At 43.3% G+C, this 15,381-nt stretch overlaps 1 protein-coding gene across 1 annotated transcript in view; it reads left to right on the top strand.

The window, feature by feature from the left end:
- The first annotated feature begins 9,755 nt into the window (after positions 1–9,755).
- Positions 9,756–15,381, top strand: part of jph3b (junctophilin 3b) — a 97,926-nt gene continuing 92,300 nt past the window's right edge. Inside the window, exon 1 of the mRNA XM_061773474.1 lies at positions 9,756–11,396. Within this exon, the coding sequence (XP_061629458.1) occupies positions 11,015–11,396 (382 nt within the window). The 5' untranslated portion in view covers positions 9,756–11,014. The remainder of the gene's footprint in view (positions 11,397–15,381) is intronic.

Genomic DNA, 15,381 nt, shown 5'->3' with positions numbered 1-15,381 from the left:
AACCGGAGTGCCCGGAGAAAACCCACGCAGGCATGGGGAGAACATGCAAACTCCACACAGGCGGGACCGGGGATTGAACCCCGCTCCTCAGAACTGTGAGGCAGACGCTCTAACCAGTACCCGCCCATATTAATGTACAGCACAAAATTAATGTTTTTTACTTTTGTCATGGCCTAAAACACCCTTTACAGTACCAAGGTATTGGAAAATAAGTTTCAAAATGTATCCAAATTTACCACTGATGTGGACATTGTTGACATACTCGCCATAGTCGAGTCGCTTTCAATTTCTTAGTTTTGTGCGGGTAACAATTGAATTTGAACTTTGTTCGAGATTTTGCCTGCACAGATTTAAAAGATCTGGTTTGAAAATAGGTCTTCATGCAAAAGGTCCTCTGCTCAGTTGTCCAAGGCTTTTCATATAAAGATAAGGTTTATTTGTTATCCCTTCCTTTCAGATAATTTGAAAAATGAGATAAATAGCATTATTAATAACTTTTTTAGCCATTGCAATCATTTTAAGTCCCCCTGTATATGATGTATATTTATGCCCGTCCTGGAGAAAACTCCACCAGCCGGCACTGTTAGGCTTATTGCTGTACTAATAGTTTGACATATTTTTGTGGCGGCATTAAGGCAATGATGGTGTGGGGCCGTCATCTCCCTCACTGGAAAAACAAGGCTTCAAGCCTCTCAATCTCAATGCAGAGAGATAATGAGATGAGATTCTGCAACCAGTGGCAAACCTATACTGTATCTCCACACTATGGGACCAAACGCTATCCTCCAAGATAACAATCACTCCCACATGAGAGCGGGGTTTACTACACATTATCGCCAGAATCTGGTAGTGGAGCGGATCGAAAATTCCTAATCTCAACCCCAATGAACACTTGTCTGTGGGGCTTCTGCCTGTAATTGATTTAACATGGATGATGTCATGGTTTTAGCTATGCAGTCACATGCAATGCAATTGTGCCCCCTCCATCCCTCTCTCCTCCCACACATCTCTTCATCAGCATGTTAGCGGCTTTAACCTTAATCCCTAACCTCACTGTGATTTTATTACTGTAATCTGGTCCTGAATGGGTTTAGCCCTCCAAGACGCTGGACAAGGACAACAGCAGAAGGACTATTGAAAGAGGAAGAGTTGTACGAAGGTAGATAATCCTTACTGAAGGGGATTTTAGCATTGTTTATATTTCCACATGCTTCAGATCCAGCTTCAATTTACTCGTACTGTATCACTGCAAACATAAGCGGTGACATGCCTATGAGCAGGGCACGTCAATAATTAATGATGAAACAAACAGAGCATGCCAAGATTGTCAGATATACAGTATAACTGCAAAATTCCAACATATTCACTTACTATTAAAAAAACTTAAAGAATCACCTTGAGGAGGAAAAATGCAACCCGACCTCGAATAAGCAGAAGAAAATGGATGGCTGGAAGAGCATAATATACAGTGGCTGAAATAAGTATTTAACACGTCACCATTTTTCTCACTAAATATATTTCCCAAGGTGCTATTGACCTGAAAATTTCACCAGATGGGAACGATCCATCAATAAAATCCATACATAAAATCCATACATACAAAGAAAGTAGAACTAATAAGATCAAAAATTAAGTTGTGTGTAAAAATGTGAAATGACACAGGGAAAAAGTATTAAACACATGAAGAAAGGGAGGTGCAAAAAGGCATGAAAAGCAGAGACAACACCTAAAATCTATCAATAATCAAATAGCAATCCAGCCCCTTGTCAGTGCAAATGAATATCAGCTGGTTCAGTCCTAATTGATGGCCTAAAAAAGGTCTCATTGCCAATGTGTGAGTCAAGACACATCTCATGATGGGTAAGAGCAAAGAGCTGTCTCAAGACCATCCCAAACTAATTGTTGCAAAACATAACGATGCCATTGGTTACAAACGCATATCTGAGCTTCTGAATGTTCCAGTGAGCATGGTTGGGACCACAATAATAATACGTAGGTGGAAAGCCAATCATACCACCATAAATTTGCCTCGATCAGGTGCTCCTCGCAAGATTTCTGACAGAGGAGAGCAAAGAATAATCATAAGAGTTGTCCAAGAGCCAAGGACCACCTGTGGAGAGCTTCAAAAAGATTTTGGAATTACTAAATCAGTGAGTAATGGGGTCTTGCTCACTACGCAAGACCCCATTGCAGAAAAAAAAGCATGTCAAAGCTCTGAAAATTTGCTGAATAACATTTGGACAAGCCAGTTAAATACTGGGAGAATATAGTCTGGTCGCAAAATTTAATTGTTTGGATGCCATAATGCACACCACGTTTGGAGGAGAAATGGCACTGCGTATCACCCTAAAAACACCATATCAACAGTGAAGTTCGGAGGCGGAAACATAATGGTATGGGGCTGCTTTTCAGCAAATGGTACTGGTAAACTTCACATTATTGAAGGAATGATGAATGGGCAAATGTACCGAGACATTCTTGACAAAAATCTGCTGCCATCCACGAGGATGATGAAAAGGAAATGAGGGTGGACATTTCAGCAGGATAATGATCCAAAACATAAAGCCAAGGAAACTCTCAATTGGTTTCAAAGAAAAAAGAAAAATAAACCTGCTAGAATGACCCAGCCAATCACCTGACTTCAATCCAATTGAAAATCTTTGGAAAGAACTCAAACTCAAGGTCCATAAAACAAGCCCACGGAAAAATCTAGATTTGAAGATTGCTTGTGTGGAGGAATGTGCCAAAAATCACACGAGAGAAATGCGTGCGACTAGTTTCTCCATACAGAAGGCGCCTTGAAACAAAGGCTTTTGTACAAAGTATTAAATAAATACCAGTTAGCGTTTTCAATACTTTTTCCCTGTGTCATTTCACATTATTACAGACAACTTAATTTCTGATCTTATTTGTTCTACTTTCTTTGTATGGATGGATTACTTGGGTTCTTCCCAACATCTGGTGAAATTTTCCAGTCAATTGCACCTTTGGAAATATATTTAATGAGAAAAATGTTGATGTGTTAAATACTTATTTCAGCCGCTGTATTTGATTAGGTTGCTTTATTATGTTCATGCAAGTAAAGAATTACTGTATGTGTGCCACACTCACTCAACTCACTAAACTAAAGATTTGTATGGAAATATTAATTGAACAGCTTTTTGCAGTAACAACATCAACACATTTTGTTTAAAGTAACATTTCGCCTGTACCCAAAAAATTAAGGATACTGTCTATACAATATCCTTCTATTCCAAACAGAGCTGTCAGCAGAATTGAGTTTGGCATCAATTTTAGCATTTGACAACAAATGCAATATTCTGCTAATGGGAAAAGCTATCATTGGTAGCACAGGACTAACCACTTGCAACATGGCTAATAATGGCATACAGTAGATATACCTGTTCTGTTAAAAAAAAAATAAAAATAATCAAACTTATTGTTTTGTCTCCACTTGTTTATTAGCAGCTGTTTAACTAATGTTAGCTAATGTATAGTAAACTTTTTTGGTGCTTGATCGGACTGAAACAAAGTGGTTTCACTACTTTTCCAACGTAACAAATGCACATACACGATTTCAACTATCTTGTTGTTTTGTTTCTTCATTCTCTATTTTTTTTGGGCATGCCCTGAGTGATAGGTCTCCTTCATTTTGTTGTACTGTAGGTGAATTTCCAACAAACCTGCTCATAGGGGGCTCTCCGAATCCCAACGTGTCAATGCCCGGTTCCAGTTGTGTTGTTGATATGGACCAATACCAGCTGTCTCTTGGGGCCCACCATCCAGCAACAGCTAATAAGGGTCCATATGCAGGGGTTCCGACAGCAACATGTTGTCGTTACAGCGCTTTGTCACTGATATACTGTAGGCCAATGTCTGCCATCAACCACAGCCCCCTTAGGCAATTGCTTGGCTTGCCTGTCCTTTTGTGCCACCGCTGATCATGTTTTGACTTGATTTGTTGTTCCCACAGAACAGAGAATATATGCCTGTGAGAGTATTGTATGGAGTACTGGAACCCTTGATAAGGGCTGTTTGGTCCCTGTATGACCGATGTTACAGTCTGGATCGTAAGTCGGATTCATTTCCGGTGAGGGTTGGACTCCGCCAAGCCTGCTCTTTATCACCGATTCTGTTAATTACCTTTATGGACAGATTTTCTAGGCACAGCTGAGATGTTGAGAGGGTCCAGTTTGGTGGCCTCACTATTGCGTCTCTGCTTTTTGCAGATTACAGGTATGTGGTTTTAATGGCTTCATCAAACCGTGAGCTTCAACTCTCGCTGGAGCATTTCACAGCTCAGTGCAAATCTGAGGTGATGGTCCCAGTCGGAAAAGGGTGGAGTGCCTTCTCCGGGTCGAGGCAGAGATCCTGCCCCAAGTGGAGGAGTTCAATTATCTCGGGGTCTTGTTCACAAGTCAGGGAAGAATGGAGCAGGAGATCGATAGGTGGATCGGTGCAGCGTCTGCAGTGATGTATCGGTCTGTCATGGTGAAGAAGCAGCTGAGCGGAAAGGTGACGCTCTCGATTTACTGGTCAATCTACGTTCCTACCCTCACCTATGGTCACGAGCTGTGTGTCATGACAGAAAGAAGAAGATCCTTGATAGAAGTGGCCAAAATGAGTTTCCTCCGCCCTTAGAGATAGGGTGACAAGCTCCTTCATCTGGGACTGGGTAAGACTCGAGTCGCTGCTCTTCTGCATCAAGAGGAGCCAGATGAGGTGGCTCGGGCATCTAATTAGGATGCCCCCTGGGCGTCTCGCTGGTGAAGTATTCCGGGCACGTCCCAGTGGGATGAGGCCTCGGGGACAACCCATGACACGCTGCAGAGACTACGTCTCCCGTCTGGCCTCGGATCCTCCAAGAGGAGCTGGACCAAGTGGGTGGAGAGAGGGACGTTTGGGCTTCCCTGCTTCAGCTGCTGCCCCGCGACCCAACTCCGGATAAGCAGAAGAAAATGGATGGATGGATGGATGGATGGATGAATTTGGTTATATGGTTTATTGGAACAGTTTGGTGTTTAAATATACAATGTTTGATTGTCTTTTGCTTTATGTGTCAATTCCATGTTAAACTTTGACTGGGAATGACAAATAAACAGCTTGAAGCAAGCACGTTTTGCCTCTTACTTGGAGAATCTATTGCATTCTTTTGCTATAGAACTGAGTGATGATTTGGACTTGGAAAGTCCAGGACTCGTCATCAGCAAACCACAGGGCACATTCCGACAAACATCCATCCATTCATCCATTTTATAGAACATTTATCCTCATTGGGTTGCGGGTGAACTGACGATATTGCATCTTACTTTGGATGAGAGGCGGGGTACACCCTGGAATGGTGGCAGCTAGGCCAGTCAAAAGGCACACATAAACAAACAGCCATTAGCATTTTGGAGTCTTCAATTTACTGTACTTAACATGTTTTTTTGAATGTGGGAGGAAGCCAGAGTAGCCGTAGAAAAACCGTGCAAGCACAGGGAGGGCATGAAAACTCACAGGAAGGAGAAATCCAAATCTCAGAGCTGTGAGCCAGATGTGGTTTCCGGGGGTGCTAAGCTCCCGGCCAGGCAAGATCACTTTCACAGTTTTGTACATCCATCCCATCCATCCATTTTCTGTACCGCTTATCCCCACGAGGGTCGCGGCAGTTTTGTACAATTTAACCTAATTTCATCCCCACATTTCTGTAGGAAAAACTTAACACTTTTTGGGAAAGTCTGTGAGTAAACTCAAATCTGGTAAACGTTTTTTAAATGTTGAACCACAGCGAAAGAAGAATGGATTCAAATCATAAAATAAAGATATTGATACTACTAATTTCTGGGGGAAGACAACTCATTTTGATACAGCAGCACCTCTACATACATAATAACAGTATGCGTGAATACTAATCCTAAAACTAATACTAATACTTAGTGATGGACCAAAATGAAAATTCTTGACCAAAACCTAAAACCGTAACTGAGGAGGCCAAGGCCGAAAACCGAAAGCCGCAGAAAGAAATTATCCATCAAACTGAATTCATAAGCACTCGTCATACAAAATGCAACACACAGCACTTTACAATAATTAAAATATAAAAAACAGGTCATACCTGCCAATTGTTATAAACTATGCCAATCATTACTAAAATTGCATTTATGACTATGACTGCAGAGCTGGAAACCTATAGAAATTCACTTCAAGAACACCACTTCAAGAACGCCACCCTTTTCCTCATTCGGAAAAGGGTGGCGTGCCCTCTCCAGGTCGGGGATGAGATCCTGCCTCAAGTGGAGGAGTTCAAGTATCTTGGGGTCTTGTTCACGAGTGAGGGAAGAATGGAACGGGAGATCGACAGGCGGATCGGTGCAGCGTCTGCAATGATGCGGACTTTGTATCGATCCGTTGTGGTAAAGAAGGAGCTAAGACGAAAGGCGAAAGTCTCGATTTACCGGTCGATCTACGTTCCTACCCTCACCTATGGTCACGAGCTGTGGGTCGTGACCGAAAGAACAAGATTCCAGATACAAGCGGCCGAAATGAATTTCCTCCGCAGAGTGTCCGGGCTCTCCCTTAGAGATAGGGTGAGAAGCTCGGTCATCCGGGAGGAGTTCAGAGTAGAGCCGCTGCTCCTCCACATCGAGAGGAGCCAGATGAGGTGGCTGGGGCATCTGATTCGGATGCCTCCCGTACGCCTCCCCAGTGAGGTGTTCCGAGCACGTCCCACTGGGAGGAGACCCCGGGGACGACCCAGGACACGCTGGAGAGACTACGTCCTTCGGCTGGCCTGGGAACGCCTCGGGATCCCCCCGGAAGAGCTGGATGAAGTGGCTGCGGAGAGGGAAGTCTGGGTGTCCCTGCTAAAGCTACTGCCCCCGCGACCCGACCTCGGATAAGCGGTAGAAAATGGATGGATGGATGGAACAGTTTGTCTGGATTTCTATTTCCATTTATCAAATTATGTCAGGAACATTACCATAGGAAAGTTATTGCAGTATGTTATGTAAATAAATAAATATAATAATTCTGCATACTGTTCAGTTTCACAACATAATCATTGCTCTGTAATCGTGATCCCTAATTATGGCTTCAAGATGTTATTTTACTGTATTTATTATTATTATTATTCAACTTTGTAATGGTGGATGCATTTGCAGCCAAATGTCTTCCGTTGCATGCTCTTTTTGTATTTACTGTATCCACTATTGCTGCTGAAATTATGCAAATTCCCCATTGGAGGACTAATAAAAGTTATCTTATCTTCTAAATATTAATTATATGAATATACTTTTAAGGCATCACAGTGAACGACTGGTTAACACATCTGCATCAGAGTTCTGAGGACTGGAGTTCAAATCCCAGTCCCACCAGTGTGGAGTTTGCATCTTCTCCCCGTGCCTGCGTGGGTTTTCTCCAGGTACTCCGGTTTCCTCCCACATCCCAAAAACATGCGCGGTAGGTTGATTGAAGACTCAGAATTGTCCGTAGGTGTCAATGTAAGTGTGAATGTAGGTGCCCTGCGATTGGGTGGCGACCAGTTCATGGTGTACCCTGCCTCTCGCCTGAAGATAGCTGGGATAGGCTACAGCACGCCTGCGACCCTAGTGAGGATAAGCGGTGTAGAAAATGGATGGAGGATGGATATACTTTTCAATTTATAGGCCCATTTTCTTAAGTGACGTAGGAGCAGGGACGTACTAATTCATTTCCAATTTCCGGTCCCTGCGTCATGTAGTTAGGGCTCTAGCGTTATCATATGTTTCAGTATTTTCCTCTATATAGTCGTATTAATTTGCCTGCTATCTTGCTCTTCAAAGTTGACTTATCCTCGCTATAACGCGGTTCCAGCTAGACCTATGTGACAAATGTACTGTGTCACCCAATCCCTTATTTTGGTGTTTTGTGACTTTATGTCATGATAGTTTAGCAATTCCTGGCATCTGCTCCCGTCTTATCCTCCCTCCGTCCATTGTGATAATGATACCTGACAAAATGTAGTTTATTTGCTGTCATGGAGGCGATGATTAGTTACTTATGCTGCGTTGACAACGGACATAAGGTGCACTTTGGCCTCTGTGGCTTGGCAACGTATTTAGCAGCGTTAGCTGTAGCTCGTTGGTAGCTGGGGTGGTGCAAAATATCATGCAAAAAGCATTCCGCCTTAGTAGCCGAACAGCGGCTACTAAGGTGGAAGCAAGGTTGGGCGACAATAGGAATGCTACAGTTTGGGCTAGCCGCTAGCATAATGATGGGAGAGCCACACGGTTCCCAGAATTCATTGCGACATGCAAATTTGAATTATTGCCGTAATAAAGACGTTCATTTTTGTTGTTACTGTGTGTTTATATTCCTGCTAGCTAAATGTGTGCCTTAGTTAACTGTAACATTTATGGTTGATTTATGGTACACGAACATGATGATCAAACCGTGACCATGAGTTCTGTGTTATATAGTGAGGTCTCAGTCAATTCTACTGCATAGCCAGCTAAGCCATATTGGGCATTGCTTGATAATCGGAAATATTTCTTAACTCTGTAATGTACAAGCTCGCACAACAGCTGCAGCGAAGCCATGAGTTAGCTTCAATAAGCAACATGATGTTTTGGTTGTTTTATTTTGGTGACAAAAGACTTTTGGACCGAAACCGAAAATGCACTTTTGAGCCCTTTTCGGCCAATACATTTCAGTGGCTTAAAATTTGGTGCATCCCTACTAATACTGTATGTGACCTCCTCTCTTTGCTCCGCTCTCTCTGTGTCCAAAAAGGAGTAGGCTAATAATGTTAATGGGCTTGCAGTCAGTAAGCTATTCAATAGCACCATAGCTTTAATATTATCATGTGGATCTTACACAACAACAAACTTCTCTTATTCTAATTTAAACAGAGGACAGGGGTACTGTCTGACCACCTGAATCGTTTCATAGCTTCACTACCTAACAACATAAACCATGACCTACGATTAAATGCTGCAAAAATAAGGACGGGTAATGATAATAGTGTGTTGGTATTGAGTTACGAAATGTGCCACATATCCTGGTTTAAGCCGGGTAGTCACACCATATCACTGGGGGACACCATATTGCCTAGGCAGAGCGCTCAGAGAGCGGTGGAGCGAACCATTTTTAAGGCAATACGGCGGTTCTGCATTTTTGTTGTTCAAATATTACGCTTTCACCGAGTACTGTATAGTAGTACAATTTTCTAGGTTGTTTATAAAGGACATACAGTTGAACATTTTTTTGTTTTGATTGCTCAAATTTTAGGGGTGCTGGGATTCAATTTAGTGGTGCTTCAGCACACCCCAAAATGGGCTAGAAATGCCTATTCCACTGCGCTGCACTCCTCTATTGATCACCATTTACACAAACCACGACAAAAAATGACAACAAATTCTGTAATATGCATGCCAGGGCTGTACTTGGCGATGTCACTTTGTATAGAAACGCCTAACAACTAATTGCACGTTTTGTGTTTTTTAATAAATATACATATATTTTAAATCAAGTGCCTTTGAGTGCCCAAAAAAGTTCATAATATGATGGATTATTATGCTGCTAGAGTCATCGTCATTGTGAGGCGTAATAAGCGCGTGTGAGGTGCAGTACTGAAAGAAAGAGTGTTGAAAAGCTACAAGTGAGTGAGGATTTGAGTGAGACTGTGTGTCTCTTTAAAAGCTGGAGCGTGCTACAGAGTAGAAGGAGGAGGGGGAGCTTGGCTGGCTGCAGTCCTCTGTAATGAGCAGATTTTCTAGGAGAGAGAGAGAGAGAGAGAGAGAGAGAGAGAGGATAAGAAGAAATTGTGGGAGCAAGACAAGCAGGCAGGCAGGCTATGCGTCAGCCGCTTCTCCACGGGGAAACATGGAGATGAGCAGGGGATGCTGAAGAGCACAGGAGACAGCAAAACAAGACCATAAAGATGGATATTATCTCATCAAGCAGGCACGCTGAAGGCAACCCACGCCGAGGATAAACCACTTATGGACGCAATGGATTAAAGACCTGCAGATAGACTGAGAGAAGGCGCACGAGGAACACGGGCGGAGATATTCATCAATTCACTTATTTATTTTCATTGCGTGTGTGTGTGTGTGTGTGTGTAAAGCAAGAAACTGCATTGCTGCTTGCTGGCACTATCTGGGGAGAGAAAAAGCAGCAAAGTCCAATTAATTTATGTTAGTCCCTTATTTTTTCCTTCTGTCTTTCTAAGTATGTGTTTGCTCCCTGGCTGTACGCGTGTGTGTGGAACCAAAAGTGAGCTACTGATTGACTTAGTTGTCTGATATATTGACGCTATGCTTAATCCCTGAGAGCAGAGTTGAAGACAAACAGCTTCTTTGATCGAGGCGACAGCACGTCACATGCCCGTGCAGTTGAGGCCTCGGTCCTGATTGTGGAAGCCTAAGCTTGGATGTTTGATGAGCTACCATTGCGGAGACTTCTGTGCTCCGCACGCCACAGAGGAGGAGGAGGGGGGGGAGGAAGAGGAGGAGGAGGAGGAAGAGGAGGAGGAGGCGACTGAAAGCAGGGAAGGAGGCAAGTGAGTGTTGTGGAGTCTGTAGGCCGGCCCATGGCGGACTGCTGGAGCTTTCTTACAGCTTCGTCTCCCGATGAGAGCGTATAATGGCAGTGATGGGACCACCGTCCTCCTCTCTCACTTCTCTCAGGGGCCGGCAAGTTGCGACTTGGTGCTCCAAAAAACCCACAAGGAGGATGGTGTGAACTATCCGCCAGGAGATCCCTGACGCCGCCGTGCAGGGCCACCTTGTTTCTTCTTCTTCCGTTTCCAAAGCTTATTGCATCTGAGCACAGCGGCCTGTTTTGAACTGAGTGGGAGTTCTCTCCCTCCCACTCACTTCTCCCTCTTCTTCTTCTTCTTCTTCTCCTCATCCGATCGCTACCTCCAAAGTCAGTGCCATGGACTGATCCCTATAGCACCAAGCTGTCCTCCTTCCTTCTCCCTCTCTTTTCTTTTTCTTTTCTTTTTATTTTTGTCGAGGCTTCAAGTGAATTGCCGAGACCTGTTTCATGCATGTCCACTGGAGGCAGATTCAACTTTGACGATGGGGGGTCATATTGCGGTGGGTGGGAGGAGGGTAAGGCGCACGGCCACGGGATATGCACAGGACCCAAGGGCCAGGGCGAGTACTGTGGGTCTTGGGCCCACGGCTTCGAGCTGCTGGGCGTCTACACTTGGCCCAGCGGGAACACTTACCAGGGCACATGGGCGCAGGGCAAGCGACACGGCGTGGGCGTCGAGAACAAGGGTAGATGGGTCTACAAGGGGGAATGGACGCACGGCTTTAAGGGACGCTACGGCCTACGGGAAAGCACCGGGATGAGCGGAAAGTACGAGGGAACGTGGAACAACGGGCTGCAAGACGGATACGGCACTGAAACGTACTCAGACGGAGGTAAGGCGGGACGGACTTTTGTTTTGGTTGGTTCGAGCGTGAAGGGAAGAATGTTTAGAGAAGTGAATGTACTGTCAAAGGGCAAAATGGGATTCGGTGGGCTTACTGAAAACGGATTGACACCGGGTGACAGAGAAGTTACAGAAGTACAATGGTCGGAGGTTATCAAGAGGTCTTACACTGTAGGGGTGTCAAACTCATTTTTGTCACGGGCCACATCGCAGTTATGGTTCCACTTAGATGGTCGTTATGGCTGCAAACCCATATGAATGTATGATTGCCTCATATTATTACATATACACAAATTAATGGATAATTACTTTCGAAATCAAAAGCCAGTAAACACTGTTCAACTACAGTATGAATCAATTTTATTTTAAAAGTGGGGTTGATAACAAAAAATGCTTGCTCAATATTTTTAAAAGTAGAGACAATTTGGAATTTGGCATTTTAGCAAGAAACACAAAGTCGATGCACAATCTCGCAGGCCACATAAAATGACGTGGGGGGCCGGATCTGGCCACCGGGCCACCAGTTTGACACCAGGGTCATCAGATCCTGCTAGGACACACACACACACCTACACACACACACACACACGCAGTGGCGAATCACATTATCGTTTTGAGCATTATCGTTCTGATAAGGCAAACATTTGAAAAAAGGCCTCAAAAGTAGGAGTTTAAATTCAAAAGCTTTATATTAATAGGGACACACTTTAAAGTCCCTAACTCAACTGACAGTTCCTGGTTTATGGAGCATCGTGTAAATAAGGGACCAAACCTCTTTTAATTAGGGATAAGGGAGGCGTAACTCAAAGGCGAAAAACAAAGGTGACATTTTGCTCGTCCCTTTATACAACCATGGTGTTTTAGTTAGTTAGTTAGAGCTCTCAGTGCCATGAGGCACATCCATCCATCCATTCCATTTTCTGAGCCGCTTCTCCTCACTAGGGTCGCCGGCGTGCTGGAGCCTATCCCAGCTATCATTGGGCAGGAGGCGGGGTACACCCTGAACTGGTTGCCAGCCAATCGCAGGGCACATACGAACAAACACCCATTCGCACTCACAGTCACACCTACGGGCAATTTAGAGTCTCCAATTAATGCATATTTTTGGGATGTGAGAGGAAACTGGAGTGCCCGGAGAAAACCCACGTAGGCACGGGGAGAACATGCAAACTCCACGCAGGCAGTGCCGGGGATTGAACCCCAGTCCTCAGAACTGTGAGGCAGACAATCTAACCAGTCGGGCCACCGTGCCGCCTCATGTGGCACATTAGGCCACAATTGCGGTTTCTGTAATCGGTATTTTTTATGGGAGCAGGTGATTGCCTACTGCCCAACCCCAGCAACTGGTATTCCGGTATACCTGGTATCCAAGTACTAACTAAGACCGACCCTGCTTCGCTTCCAAGATCGGAGACCATGGTGTTTTAGAGCCTGAAAACACAAACATTTAAAAGAAGATCTCAAATTGGAGTTTTATTGTTTCTCTTCAAAACCACAGCATGTTGGTATCTTACTAAATCAAGATCACCAATCACCATTTTTTTCCATTTCGCTGGGTTCCGGATTTCTCAAACTTGGATTTAATGGAGGTCCACCAAAACTCTGTTTCTCATTGTGTCTTGCAAGGTAATCCTTGTTCAAGTGGCCGATGACATTGTTGGGAAATCCCTTTAGCACCTCGTTTTCGAAAGTTTTGATTTAGGTGAGATTTTTTTGTGGTTCTGTGGTTCAAAGTGTTTCTCGATTTTGGACTCCAAAATTACAAGTTTATAGGATTTCGGCATACTTGGGAGGTACATCGATATGGTGAACTATTATTATTCTTGTTTTCTGTGAACTTTGATGTAAAGCTGACGATGCGCTTGCTCTCGGCGTGGTCCGGAATGAGATGGCTCAAGCGGACGCCGCCATTGAAATTTCAGAAAATGGCCTGTTTAAACATAATATTTTTGTCACATATAATAAGAAACATCTGGGCATTTTTCTACCAAAGATTTAAGGTTTTGCTCACATATTTCTTACTGATCTACAACATAAAAAGTGGTATAAAATCCTTATTTGATTCCTAGAGACTGGGGCTAATTTTATTCGTGTTTCAAATCTATCCAATGATATCCTCTATTTTGATATACAGGTGGTATATATATATATATATATATATAGTAACATGCCTACAAAGCTAATGTATCCTACAGAATCTCATTTGTTGCCTACTTCAAATTCTATTAATTTTTATATCACCTGTCGTGATTAGGGTCACAGGTGACCTGGAGCTTGTCACAGTAGACTTTGGGTGGGAGGCGGGCAGTCAATCACTGGACAGTCAATCACAGAGTCTTCAATTAACCTAAGATGCATATTTTTGGAATGTGCGAGGTAGCTGGGGGACCTAGACAAAACCCACGCAGGCACGGGGAGAACATGCAAACTCCAAACAGGAGGGGCTGGCCCAAAATTCAAATCCATAACCTCTCCACTGCGAGGAAGATATGCTAACCAGGAAACAGACTCTCACATAAACCTCAGAAATTGTATTCAGAGGGGTTCGTTTATAAATGCCTGGCATATATATTACATGTAATTTTGCACTGATTTCCAAAAACCTATGGAAAAACCTCCCTGTTATTGTTACACACTGTGTATTTAGATACCTTCAGTTCAGGTCAGAAAGGAGTAAGGAGTGAACAAGAGACACAGGACAGACGGCAACAAGAAAAAGTAAGGCTTCAAAATGCAAATCCCATGAAAACAAAAGTTATTGAGAAAATAAATAGAATAGATCCCATCAATCTTTCATTCATTATGTCACCCAAGAACTGACAACATTTGTAAGGTTCTCCATCTCTTTCTTTACTTTTTGGACTTCTGTTATTCTCATATGTTTGTTATATTTTATAAAAATCCAATGCAAACACCAAACTTATACAGTAAGTACAGTATTTGGCCGCTCAAAATAAATGTTGAATAAAGACTATTCCTAGTCTAATCTAATTCAATATATAGCCATTCAGGCAGCAGAACGATGAAAGTTTCCATGGTAACACCTCCTCCACTGTACTCATGCTAACATGTTAATGGTAACTTAAAAAGAGTTGTTCAGGATTTATGGGGCTTTTAAAAGAGCCAATGACTGATACACAGTGAGAAATTGTACAGCTTCACAGTTTGAGCCTACTGTAGCTTGGACCTGTGAGTTTTAAATATAAACCATAAGATTACAAAACACCCAACTAGAGATATTGTTAGATAGTATACGGTAGCTAGATAAATGCAAAGTGTGAAGATCCAGAAGCAGGTGCATGATGATCCTTGCAGAAGCGTCGGAAGTAAAGATATCATGCTTTACTTTAGTCTGAATGAAAAAAGACATTTTAAAGAGGTCATATCGGGGCAGTATTTCATTATAAATGCAATAAGACCTCAACTATCCTGTCACACTAAAGCACATAAAAAAAAAGTCCAATTGAACATGATCATTTGACGTCATCGGTGTAATCAAATCCCTTTGAGTAACTGGGCTCATCGTCAATGAGTCTGTGCATTTTTCCGCACACACACAAAGATGCACACACATAAACGGCAAAATCGCTGACAGTAATATGCATGCAGTCTCGTTACATAAGTCTACTACGAACAGCAGGCTGTTCCAGGACAATGCTGTTCTGGACCACACACAAAGACACGCACGCGTACAGACTCCATTGCGGGCGGTGCGATGATATCTACAGACTAGATTAGTTTGAAAGGTTTCATCAGGACAGAGATGGCTTGACATTCAGCCAGACAGATGGTCTACAGGAGACAATGTAAAGGATAGCTGGATGGACAGCTGTACATTTGCATGAATCAGTTTGATGAACACATGACATAAAGACGCCTGTCCGGATGATGATTGTCATCCGAAGTACTTTTAAATCAGGACGAGGGAGGTTGTGAATATGACGAGTGGCCAAAGTCATGCAAAAGGTAAAGTG

This window comes from Phyllopteryx taeniolatus, chromosome 5 (genome assembly GCF_024500385.1).
Source record: "Phyllopteryx taeniolatus isolate TA_2022b chromosome 5, UOR_Ptae_1.2, whole genome shotgun sequence".
Classification (NCBI taxonomy): Eukaryota; Metazoa; Chordata; class Actinopteri; order Syngnathiformes; family Syngnathidae; genus Phyllopteryx; species Phyllopteryx taeniolatus.
The sequence above is the reverse complement of the archived record's forward strand: the minus strand, read 5'-3'. Positions and strand labels throughout refer to the sequence as shown.